The following is a 13,048-nucleotide window of genomic DNA, read 5'->3' as shown; positions in this document are numbered from 1 at the left end:
GTCTACGAGAACTTTTATGTACATGATCTCATTTCATTCTCACAACTGCCCTGCCCCATGTAGACATTATTGTGTATGTGTGTGTGCGCTCAGTCAGGTCCGACTCTTTGCAACCTCATGCACTGTTAGCCTGCCAGGCTTCTCTGTCCATGGGATTTCCCAGACAAAAATACTAGAGTGGGTTGCCGTTTCCTCCTCCAGGAGACTGTCCTGACCCAGGGGTCGAACCGGCATCTCTTGTGTCTCCTGCATTGGCAGGTGGATTCTTTACCGCTGTGCCATCTGGGAAACCCGTGGACACTATTACCCCACTTTATAGATGAGACTATAGAGGCCCAAGGCTCCAGAGCACACAGAGGTAGCTCGAACCCAGCTGAGCAGTCCCAGACTCCCCCCCACCCCACCCCACCCCACCCGAGATAGAGTTGAGCTAAGCCATGTGTGGTCCCTAATTCTGCAGGCTTCAAGATGACTCTCAGAGGAATCATTGGTCTCTTCAGGTTGGGTTCTTCTCATGATCAAGTGATGGAGGCTGTGACTTTATTGACCATGAAAACTCCCTATATTTTTATGCCTTAAGCTGTAAAATGCATTGAAAGTGAAACACTCTATAGTGCATAAAATTGTGCAAGTTTTAAGCCACAGCATATTAACCAGCTAATGGCAGACCAAAGGGCGTTTTTATCTTTTGATTATTACATTAATCTTCCATTAAAATTATCTATGTGATTATCACAAAGCACTGAAGATAATAAATTTAGGAAATACTTGGCCTGTTAAGGATCATTTTTAAATGCTTTTGTCAAGTTACATGTGCCAAAAATACACTGAAAACAGTAGGCTGGCTGATTGTGCAAACAATTGAATCCAAAGATTGCTCTTATTAAGAATGATAAAACCCCTTCTTTCCATGCATTGTCTGCGGTGTCCCACGTCATCACCCGGCCCTGCCTGCCTCATGATTTATTGCTCTCAGCTGGTAACTTGGCGAGGCAGCGGGCTGAGCATGTCAAGCCTTCTGTATTCAGACACCAGCCCTTAATGCCTGCTGCCGGTGACTATCAGAGCAGAAAGTTTGGAAGGGACACTGTGATGGAGTCCCAGCCCCACACGAGCCAAGCTGTTTAAACTGCTTCCCCCGAGCACCTTGGTTCTTCCTCGATCAGCAGAGGCCTCTCCCCTCGGGGCAGGACACGTGGCCCTCAATGTAGAATCAACAGAAGGGGTGGCTTAGTTCTCTAGCCAGGAGTATTCAGGTTTCTAACTTTCAGATATTTGAGGTTGGAGAGAAACAGTGTTGGTTCATAGACAGGCCCAGCCAGAGGGCTGCTGGGGCAGTGGGACAAGGGGAGTCTGAGGAGGTGATGGGGTGGGGGCTCTGAGAAGGCGGGGAGCCGGAGAACTGGTTCAGGTTCTAACCCAAACTCTTACTAGCTCCATAACCTCAAGTAAATGACATTACCATTCTGCGCCTCGGTTTTCCCTTCTGTACAGTGGGGATAACAATAGCAGCCGCCTCCTCCTAAGGCCGTTGTTGTTGTTTAGTTGCTAAGTCATGACCGACTCTTTGTGACCCCATGGACTGCAGCATGCCAGACCTCCCTGTCCCGCACCATCTCCTGGAGTTTGCCCAAGTCCATGTTCATTGAATCGGTGATTCCATTCAGCCACCTCATCCTGTGCCGCCCTCTTCTCCTAATGCTGTTGTGAGGGTTAAGTGAGTTCATCCTTGAAAAGTGCTCCAAGCACTGCTGCTGCCCTGTGCCCCTGCCCAGCCAGGGGCTCACCCTCACGCCGGGCACAGGTCTGATCACAGTATTGCCGCCCTTCCCTGGCCCCTCTGCACCTCGCCTTGTCTGGCCCGTCAGCTTCTGAATGGCCATGGACACCCCCTTGCTGTGTTCCACTGTTGTGCCTTGATGCATGCTGGTTCTCCCCATCCCTTGTACACCCCAGACTCCTATTTATCCCTCAAAACCCAGCTCCTTCGTCTCCTCGCAAGACTTCCCTCCCCACGTGTCCCCATTAGTTACTGTCCCCATTCCTTTCTGCTCCTTCTGTGTCTGTTGTCACACTTGTTCTATTGGTCACTCCCTAGGCTGTGAGCTCCCCAGGTCAGGAACCAAGTCTTAATTTTGCCTCTGCCACTTGAGCCAAGCATGGGACGAGGTTCAGACAGGACAGGGACTCAGTGCCAGAGGTGATGGTGGCAGTGACCACCCAGCACGGGCGGATCTGAAACGAGCCCGGAGACCTCAGGGGGAGCAGTAAGGTTGGCACTTGGGAGGCCCAGCTGTGCCCCTGCCCAGGGTTCTGACGGTGCCTGTCCCAGCTCTGGCTGTGACCTCCCGGTGATCCAGGGCAGCTCGGTCCCCTTCTCTGAGCCTCAGTTTCCTGTTTATCAAATGAGCCATAGCTAGTGGGGCGCTGTGAGCTTGGAAGTACCCCAACTACCAGGAGGCTGAACACAGAGCCTTATTTTGGTTTGGTTTTCATCCCTGTGACGTCTTGTCTTTCAGACAAGTTAAGCAGGGCTCGGGGAAGTTGTGTGCGAGCCCAGGGCCGCACGGCAGGCGGGGACAGAACCAGGGAGGTTCTGGGAGGCGGCACGTAGTAAGGAGGGAACTCGGGCTCAGGAGTCAGAAAAGCTGCACCAGGGACTCAGAGGCCTGCACAGTCACGGGTCTTCTCCAGGCCTGTCTCCCCGTCGTGCGGTGGGCTTCGAGCCCACCCCGCAGGGTCGTGGTGATGACCGGACTGTGTGCTCAGGGGGAGCACCAGACCCAGGGCGTGCCCAGCCCAGGGCCGGGCTCTCCCCTCGCTCGTCCTGGGTGAGCAGAGAGTGGCTGGCGAGTGACGGCTGTGTCCGCTTGCTTTCTAGGTTAACTACATCCTGGAATCGCGAGCAAGCACTGCACGGGCTGACTATTTTGCTCAAAAACAAAGAAAACTGAACAGACGCACAAGCTTCAGCTTCCAGAAGGAAAAGAAATCAGGGCAACAGTGACAGTGGCCTCCAGCTTCAGTCTGTGGCCGGAGCGCAGAGCCGCCTGCTGGGGCCAGGTGGCTCTCGCCCACCCTGTGTCCTGCGGTCCTCGGGGAGGCCAGCTCCTGGCTCACGGGGACAGGGCTGGTGGGCTCCAGGGGAAGCGGGGCACTCCCTCGGACAGAGCTGGGGACATTTCCACGGGACCGGAGCCTGACTGACAGTGGCTTTGCCGAGCAGTGCCCGGGGCCGGACGACATGGCGAGGAGCCCTGAGAGGCCCTGCCATCTTCACTGCCTGACAGCCCGCGCAAGGATGTACATAGCCGCGCCCAGACGTGTCCTTGCAGCTTGATCAAATTTCCTAAAACAACCGAAGAACAAAAGTGTACATTTCTTTTTTTTCCTTCTTCTTCCTTTTAATAAACTCTTTATCATGGTTGGTATGACGGACCATTCTTTGGGGCAGGATTGATTATGTTATTCTCTTTAAAATCTGCTCCCCATATTGAACAGGTAGATTGGAAAAGCTATGGCTCGATTTTTCAAAAGAAATGTTTAGGGTTTAGTCAATAGTTTTAACTATGCCATTTGTTTAAATGAGCGCATTGGTCTGAGGATAGCATCTTACTGAAGTTCGGGAGGGGACGTAATGATGTGTGTCTGGGGCTGTGCCACCCTCCCCTTTGGAAGCCTTCTCTCCCCAGCTTCTCCGGCACCTCTGACTTCAGGAAGGCAGGACTGCGTGTCAAACTTGGGGCGCGGGGAAACGGCTCACGCCAAGCTGCTGTTTCCTCGGGAGCCAGGCTGAGGTTGAGCCAACAGTCAGGCCCGCACCTGGGCTTGCCCTGGACTCTGAAGCCTCTTCTCTCTTCACAGTGCCTGCCCCCTGGTCCCAGCGGCAGGAAAGTCACTGCTTTCACTTGATCGGAGACCTCAGGGTGTGGGGAACTGCTGCCAGGGGTCCCGCTCCCAGGGGTGGGGGGCAAGGGAACGGGCATCTGCTGACACACACCCCTCGGGCCAATCTGCTGCCTCGGCGGTCCTTGCCAGCCTCTCCAGGGTCCCTCCCAGTGTGAAGTCCTTTCACTCAGTTCCCGGCCAGGGTGGCAGGACCGAGGTTTCACCAAGGAACTGCATTTCAAAAAAGTTTCTTTAAATTGTCGTACAGGAAGCAACGTGGCTGAAACAGCCTCTGACAGTTGAGGGTCCGTTGGCACAGGGGCGTCCAGTGAATTCCTCCTTCATTCTGATCTCTGGTCAGCCAACAGAAGCACCCTTTTCTAATGTCTTCCATTGCTTCCCACCCCAGAAACAAAAGAAATATTATTTGTAGCTTGCTATCTGTATTTGAATTTTTAGCAATTTTATATTTAGATATCTTTGAAAAATATAAATGACTAATTTGGTCATTAAATCTTGTGACATATTCAATATTAAAATAAAAGTCATAAACACCTTCTTCTGCGTATTGCTTTGAATTCTTGAAGTCTTGAGCACATGTTGGTAAAGAACGGTGACCACCATGGATCGCGCTGGCTGGTGACGTTTGCTGACAGTTGATGTACTGAGCGACTCTGAAACGCTCCGTGGGTCTCCTTTAATCCTGAGCAAGACAGGATGATCCTCTTCACTCAAGGGTGACATTGAAATCATCACCTCCTTCCATTACAGAAGCAACACCATTCTCGTCTCGTGGAATACAGCTCATGTGCAGTTGACACACAACACACACTTGAAGGAGTAATTTAAGAGAAACACTAACCATTGCCCAGGTCCACCAAGACTGTTAAAATTCAGTTTTCCCTCGGCTTCTCTCACACCCCATATCTGGATTTTAAAGTAAGACCGTGAGCATCTCTCACCTGTCTCCTGGCCTTTACCAAGCAGCTTGGCACACCCAGGGTAGACTCAAGTGACCCAACAGGCCCTGCCCACACCTTCCAGCAGGTCCCCTGACCTGGCCCCAGGGCGGCGCACTCACTAACCTGATGGTAACTCAGGACAGGGCCTTTACCAAGCCTGGGTGACTCACAGGCCCAAGCAGTGGTCCCTGGAGCCCTGGCCTCCACTGGCCCCTGAGCTGCCCCCATCGTCTGAGGTAGGCTTGTGCCGGCCCCTCATGAGCACGCACAGGCCTAGGTGACTGCAGCCAGCCTCGGGCAGGTCCTGTTACCTCCACCATTCCAGGGATGAGGACTCGGGGCTTGTAAGGGTCTCACCTGCCGTCCAGGACACAAAAGTGAATGAATGGGAGCTGTGCCCTGAGACTCCGGGCCTGCCCTCCACGGCTACAGGCTGCAGACCTGCCGGGCGCTGCCTCCCTGGGGCCTCGGATTCCTCATCTGTTAGTGCAGGTGCTGGAGTAGGTGGCCCCTGCAGACCCTTCTGGAGAATGTCTTGAATGTCTCAGAATCACAGCGAGCCCAGACTTCCTTCCAGAGGTTTCAGTCCTGCACAACCTCCAGGAGCTCCACTGCGTCTGGACAAGAATCGGAAGAGCTGAGGAGCGCTGAGCTCACTCCATCCGGGCCCCTCCCTGGAGCAGCAAGTGGACGTTCCATCCCAGGTTCTGGTCCTCGGCCTGCAGACAGGACGCTGCCCTTCAGATCAGCACTTGCCCTCGCTGGCCTCTTCAGTATCCCCTCACCAGGACTCCTCTGCCCCACGTGCCGGGCCTCTCTTCCCTACCCGGAGCAGTGGCTCCTCCCGACCCCTCTCCTCCCTGGTCCCCGGGACCAGTGTCCCCGCTGCCTTTGGAGGCCCCTCAGCTCGGTGGAGACCATGCTGATAGCCCTCCGAGTCTTCTCTCTGAGGGTTAAAAAGCTGGAAGGGGGTCCCCTCTGCTGTCACATCCCTCAAACCTGCCAGCGGCCCCCTGGGGTCCCTGGTTCCCCAGCTGAAGGACTGGGAGACCTCAGGACAGAAGGGAGCAGAGACCCGACCTGGTCATCGTGACGCTCGCAGCCTGGCGAGGCCGAGGGACGGCGGGTGACCCCCCAGGCCACCCCGCAGTGAGCACCGTGCGGGCCCCGTGGGGACCAGCCTGGGCCTGGCAGGTGCTGGTGGAGAGACGGGCAGTGGGAGCCAGAGGGGGTTGGGGACCTGGGGACCTGAGATGCGGGGGGCAGCAGACAGCGCCAGGCAGGCCATCTCGTCAGGCCCCTGGCAGCCCTGCTGAGCGGGACAGGGTTGGCTTCTTGAGGCGCTGCAGCTCCCAGGGGAGAAGGAAGCCCCCACTTCCCAGTGTCCCCGGGAGGAGACGCTGTGGCTTCACCACTGGGCCCGGCGTCAGCAGCGTCTGAGCTTCCCCGACAGCGAGGATGGTGCGGCCACGGGGCCCGGAGAAGGGGCCCTGAGATGGGAGGGAAGGCAGGGTGGGGAAGAGAGTCGGTGCCTCTGCCCACCACCCCCAGCCTGCTCCCCGTGCCCACATGGGTGCCCCGAGGGACCACCGTGGCCTCCTGGCAGCCCTGGCAGGACGGTCCCAGCTCCTGGCATGCTCCCACCACCTCCTCTGGTGCTTCCTAGGGCTGTGCGCCTCCTTCTAGAAGGAGAAGCCAGAGGAAAGGAAGGAGAAAGCAGGGGCTTCCTGGCTCGGGGTCAGAGGGCTCAGGGGGCAGACCCGGGGTCAGAGCCTGCCCCCACACCCGCGCCCGTGAGCTGAGCCTCCTCGCTGGGCACAAGCAGCAGCACCCACCCCAGAGCCTTGCAGGGACCACAGGCCGGGTGTGGGCTGGGTCACAGGCTCCACAGCCTGGCCCAAAACCCGGCCCAAATCCCAGTCCTGTACTCAGCAGCCTCGCTTCTCTAGGTACAAGGCCGGCTCCTCTGTGCCCCGTCTGTATGGTGGGCTGAGATGCCCACGTGTTGTGCTGGAAGCAAGACAGTGAGACAACACATGCCCTGCACATGGTGTGTGAACCTCTGACAAGTGGCCACACGATGTTGGCGTCCGTCATCTCACTTAGTCCAATTGCCTGGATGCCACGTTCTCCTCCAGCAGTGCCCTCCCTGAGAGGGGACCCAGCCGGGCCTGAGCTGTCCCCTCCTGGAGTTCCAGAGTCCAAAGAAGCTGCGATGACAACTGCCAAGACCAGCTTCCTCGGTGTCGGGAAGGGGGCCATGCAGGAGCCGGGCTTCGGCCCTCTGCCCTGGGGACAGACGGCCGGATTTGGGGGCCCTGTGCTGCAGGCCTGCACCCTGCCCAAGTCCCAGAGCCAGCCTCGGGGTCCTGCCCTCCTGTCCTTCCTCATCAACTGATTCCGTGACAGGAACGCTCACTGAGCGCCCTCCTACAAAAACAGACACTGGGGTCGGGCAGGCAGTGCTCAGATTTCAGTTCTATTTCCTGGTTGACATGTCCTTGGATGAGCTAGTTTACTTCTTTGAGCCTGTCTTCTCTTCTGTAAAATGGGACAATAAAGCCTTCTTCAAAGGAGCCTTGTGAGGACTGGATGAGTTTACTAGGCCAGATGGGCTGGACTGCAGTGACACCAACAGCCCAAAGGCCCCCATGGCTTTAACACAGCAAAGGCTTATTTCTCATCACACAAAATGTGGTCCAGCCATCCTTGGTCTTCCACCGAGGCCAAGTCAAGGGAAAGAAGGGCTAGAGAAGGGCAGCAACAATGAGATGCTGTGGTTCAAAACTAACCCTTGCCACCTTTGCTCACATTTCATTGATCAGAATCAGCCACCTGGGGATACCTCTTTCAAGGGGACAGAAGGGTGTGACCATGTCTGCCACCAAACATCCCCATTCACAGGCCCCCACCCCCAAGATTACACCTTATCTGCAGTGAAATATTTTCCCTTTAAACTGATCCAGGCTAACACTGTTCTCTACATTAAAGTGTTAGTTGCTCAGTCGTGTCTGACTCTGCGATCCCATGGACTGTAGCCCACCAGGCTCCTCTGTCCTGGGATTTCCCAGGCAAGAATACTGGAGTGGGTAGCCATACCCTTTTCCAAGGAATCTTCCCAATCCAGGGATCGATCCCGGGTCTCCCACATTGCAAGTGGATTCTTTACTGCCTGAGCCACCAAGGAAGCCTTCTCTTTCACCTTAAAGTGAAAGCTGTTCAGCCGTGTCCGACTCTTTGCGACTCTCTAGACTATACAGTCCATGGAATTCTCCAGGCCAGAATACTAGAGTGGGTAGCCTTTCCCTTCTCCAGGGGATCTTCCCAACCCAGGAATCGAACATGGGTCTCCTGCATTGCAGATGGATTCTTTACCAACTGAGCTCTCAGGGAAGCCCTAATAAAGCCAAGGAAGTTTCTCTACCTTATACTTCATCCTAAACAAGGATGGCCATGGATCCACGGATTCAATGTGCGGCATGTATCGTGTTGGTGCACATTACAATAAAAACGTAATGGGACTGCCCTGGTTGTCCAGCGGTTAAGACTCCAGGCTCCCAATGCAGGGGGCCCGGGTTCAATCCCTGGTCAGCAAACTAGATCCCGCATGCTACAATTAAAGATCCTGTGTGCCTCAACTAAGACCCAACACCACCAAATAAATAATACATACACACATAACTGTTCAAATTGAAAAATCTACCCTGTTCCCCTGAAATGACATGTGGATCACAGTCACACCTCCCACGCTGACGAACATAAGCTAATTTCACACTTCGTCAGTGCCTGCCCCCTGCCTCTTATTAGGCTCTCGACCAAGGTTAGCTACTATTTCATTCACCGTTTCCTCGGTCCATCCTTAGGCCCACCGAATCCCCATTTTATAGATGAGGAAACTGGGGCAAAGAGAAGCCTCACCTGAGGCCATGCAGTTGGGAAGTGATGGAGAGGTTTCCCCACCTCCCGCCCACCCCCACGCTGTGCCCAGCCCTGCTGGGCCTCCTTCTGACGTGGCCCAAATGCCCTGGATCCTGAAGGCTCCCCCGAGGCCCCATGGAGAGGCCCCTGCTCTTTGGAAAGGCAGCCAGGAGAGGGAAAGGGTTAAGCCTGTCATGTTGTGTTCCCACCAAACACCTCTGCTTAAATGCAGAATCCCAACAGGGTGGTGTTTGCTGTAAAAGGCCTAAGAGTGATTTGTGAAGTCTCGAAGGCCCGTAATCTCGTCAGCGTAATGGGATTATATTTCAAATCACCACGGCCTGTTCATTACCCATTTAAACTCCTCTGACAGAGGAAAACTTACATAAAACGCACACGGCAGCCCTTGCCGACTTTCCCACTCGCCTTCCTGATTAGACAAACAGATGCTGAGGTCTGGAATGAAAAAATAATGTGCCCATTTATTCATTTTTCTGACAAGTCACAATAGATTTTTAACTGCCAATGAGTGACCTCCCGGAGGGGCGGCGGCTAGGAGGTGGCTGCCGGGCAGCAAGTGGTCATTTCCTGGCCTGGCTGGTGATGTCTCCCGGGATCACAGCTCAGCCAGGCTGAGCCCCTCTCCTCGCCCGGTCCCAGGTGGGGTGGGGGACTGCTTGCTGGGCCACTCGGCTGTCACCACCCAGAGGGGGCCGGGGACCTCCTGAGGGCAACCAGGACGCAGCCACGGCCTGTAGCCACAGAGCCTGGGCAGGAATCCCAGCCCTGCCTTGATCAGCTGGGTGACTGAGAACACTTGTCATCTCTTGGAGCCTCAGTGTTCCCGTCAATAAAATGGAGACAGTAAGACAGCTCATCTCGGAGGTGCGGGCTCCAGGCGCGGGGGTTCCCAGGGACGACATCCAGCTGGCACTGCCGGCGGTGCCCGGCCCACCTCCACCGTGACCTCGGGCAGATGGGGTTTTGCTGTCACTTGCTGGGTCTGTGTCACTCTGCTCTGAGATGCTGCCTGGAGCAGAGGTGGGTGGGCGGAGGGGCAGCTGGGTCAGGGACCCACCTCTGTCTGCCCCACCCCCCAGCCCCAGGGTCCTGCCCCTGGGGTGCCCCCTCCTCATTCAGAAGCCGGACACTGCCCCTGCAGACTGGTGGCCAGATGGCCACCAGTTAGAGGGGACCCTATGGCACTGAACGGAAAACATCTCCCCTCCCATGTGTCATTCAAGGCCTCCCGCCCTCTCCCAGGACACCGCAGGCTCAGTCTCACCCTGATGATCCTCGAGTCACCTGGTGTCTGCCTCCAGTCGGGAGGGCTCCAGCATGGATAAACCATGCACCCCTGAGAGACCCGGGTTCAACCCTGGAGCCTCACACACTCGCACTGTAGAAGGCACAGTCAGTCACGTCTCCCAGCCCTCTTTTCCTGGCCCTCCAATGACTCTTTCTGGAAAAAACTCAGTCACAGGTTTCCTGAAGGCAAACCCCAGTACCAGGGGATAGGATAGGACTGAATTATCTTTGGGTCCAGCCCAGGGCCTGGCCTGGAGGTGGTATCAGCAAGCTATGTAAACTCACCCTTTCAGCCCACAAACATCTGAGCCCAGGGCCTGGGCAGGGCCTGACCCTCAGGCTGCAGCAGGGACATAAAGGCTGACTCCTCCAAGCCCCCTCACCTGGCAAGGAGGATACACTTTATCTGAGAGGCCTTGGTCAGATGAGAGACAGCAGCTGTAATGGGGGTGGGTTGCAGACCAGGGCTGGGACCCAGGGAAGCCCTGCTCCAGCCACTGGGAGCTGGTGAGGGAGGGGGTGGCCAGGTGGGTGAGGACCAGCCTCAAGACTGAGCTAAGAATCTGCAGAAGAAGGAATGAAAATCTGCTTGCTTGCTGTGTGACCTTGGACCCATGACTCAACCTCTCTGAGCCATCTTCTCATCTGCACAACTGGGACAAAGTCTCATCTTCAGTGTCACTGACTTGGTGCACTGTAGGGGATGAGTAACAAGCAGCCAGTTGTCAGTGGTCAGAGTTGGACCATAAAGAAGGCTGAAAGCTGAAGAATTGATGCTTTCGAACTGTGGTGCTGGAGAGTCCCTTGGACAGCAAGGCAATCAAACCAGTCGATCTTAAAGGAAATCAACCTTGAATATTTATTGGAAGGACTGATGCCGAAGCTCCAATACTGTGGCCACCTGATGCAAAGAGCCAACTCGTTGGAAAAGACCCTGATGCTGGGAAAGATTGAGGGCGGGAGGAGAAGGTGGCGACAGAGGATGAGATGGTTCGATGGCATCACCAATTCAATGGACACGAGTTTGAACAAACTCTAGGAGATAGTGAAGGACAGGGAAGCCTGGTGTGCTACAGCGCGTGGTCACAAAGAGTCAAACACAACCTTCCGACTATACAACAACAAGAAGTAGCCATGGAGATGGTGCCAGGTCACGTACTGGGAACATGTGTGCCAAGGCCTCCGCCTGCTAGTAGGCCTCAGGGGGCATCTCCAGAACCCCAGGGAAGCCCCCTGACCCATCCAGCTGGGGGCCTAGGCCCCCCTCCCAGGGCCTTACCACCACCCCTCTCCCCTAACCGGCACTGCCTGCCTCGCTGAGTAGCCCCGGGCAGGGTTCATATCTTTATGCATTAACTCTATGAATACGTAAGAAATACTGTGAGGCTAATTCTTTTTAAAATGATAAAATTTGTCTATATTATAGCATTCCAGCCCCCAGCTTCCTGAAAGCTAAAAATATTTTAATGTCATATTCCCATGTAAATTTCAGTTTAGAATTTAATACCCTTTTAACATACATTAAATTTTTAGCATTCTTCAAGCCCTTGGTTCTTCTAAGGGCTTAGCTGCTGTGCGTTAGAGGAAAGGGCTGGGGAAGGCTGTAAATTAGGAGAGAAAGTTCTAGAATTAGGTTACCCCCAAACCTCTGTACCCACCCCATTGTGGGAGTTATTCCTCTGGGCTGATGAGTATCTGAGCTAAACCCTGGTGTCCTGGGGAGGTGTCAGAAGTCTCGATTTCCTTGCTGGAGTGGCTGTGATTTTATGAAATAAACACAGGGGTGGCTTTACCGGAGTACTCCTCACAGCAGCCCAGGTCGGGGAGCCGGATGGCCTGGCGCCGGCCACATCAGAAGCCTGAGCACTGCAGTCCAGTTGCCCAGCTCAGACCCGACTTCTGTCACTTGCCAGCAGGTGACCTGGACGTGTTCTCTGTGCCTGTTTCCTGGCCCCAGATGGGGCCATGTCGGAGTCAGTGCACAAGCTATGTTATGGAAGGGGACGTTATCAGCTTTGCAGAGGTGATTGCCAGGATGCACTGGCTGGCCAAGCTGAAGACTCCAGGGTGATGACGTATGGGAGCCGGAGCAGATCATTTTAACTGATCCGTATCCCCACTCCAGCTCCCAGAGCAAGACCTCATCCCCCACCCATAGGGATGCCCGAGGGTGTCTCTGCAAAGCCCCATGATTGGCCCATGGGCTGCAGCTTCCCACTAGTCCCACTAGTTCCCTCTTGGAGCAAGCCCAAGGACAGCCAGGGGAGGCTGTGAAAATGACAGGGAGGGGTATTCATGGCAGTCTGGGTGGAAAGCAGGGTGGGGACCTCATGCCTCCCTGGGCTCTAGGGCTGAGGTCTGAGGTCTGCCTGGGGCATCTGGCCCACCAGTCCTGAACTCTGGGGTCTCGGGCTGCTCTGACCCACCCGTACCCCCTGCCGTGGGTCACCACACCAGGCTCCTTGAGTGAATCCCTCCATGTCTCTGAGCACCCATCTGTGAAATGGGGTCAAAAATAACAAAGCCTTCCTGGTGAGAGGACCCAGCACGGTAGGAGTCATCACCCATGACTCAATGTGTGGTGAAATGCTCACTTGGCCATCCGTCCAAGCGATCATTAACCAGAATGAGAAATTTACAGTATGGAGACCTGAAATCCAGTGAGATGACAGCTCTGCTTTCTAATCACTTTCAGGGGATGATATAATGCATTGATCGAAGGAGACGAACCGCACTTTGGGCTCCAACCAATGTCTGCAATGTAAGCAGCGGGCTTGTTAACCTAGATTTACGAAGTGCATCTCCAACCCGGAGAGAAGGAAGGCCTGGTGGAAGGAAGATGCTGCCAGTGTGTGATACTGGGAGGACCTGGGGACCAGGTAGGGATCCCCTTTGAGCCTGCCCCAGAAGAAGCCCAAGGGATCCCTCTCCAAGCAGACACCAATGAGTTAGCTTCCTGATGTGGAGTGAGT

At 55.1% G+C, this 13,048-nt stretch overlaps 1 protein-coding gene across 10 annotated transcripts in view; it reads left to right on the top strand.

Moving 5' to 3' along the window:
* The window catches only part of MAPKAP1 (MAPK associated protein 1), a 227,890-nt gene extending 224,459 nt beyond the window's left edge, over nt 1–3,431 (top strand). For all 10 annotated transcript variants that reach the window (XM_043469569.1, XM_043469561.1, XM_043469562.1 and 7 more), the window contains one exon: nt 2,882–3,431. In XM_043469569.1, coding sequence (XP_043325504.1) covers nt 2,882–3,007 — 126 coding nt within the window. In that variant the 3' untranslated portion in view covers nt 3,008–3,431. The remainder of the gene's footprint in view (nt 1–2,881) is intronic.
* The last annotated feature ends 9,617 nt before the right edge of the window (nt 3,432–13,048 follow it).

The sequence above is a fragment of the Cervus canadensis genome, chromosome 5 (assembly GCF_019320065.1).
Source record: "Cervus canadensis isolate Bull #8, Minnesota chromosome 5, ASM1932006v1, whole genome shotgun sequence".
NCBI classification, from domain to species: Eukaryota; Metazoa; Chordata; class Mammalia; order Artiodactyla; family Cervidae; genus Cervus; species Cervus canadensis.
Note: the sequence above shows the minus strand (reverse complement) of the source record. Positions and strands in the feature narration are given on the sequence as shown.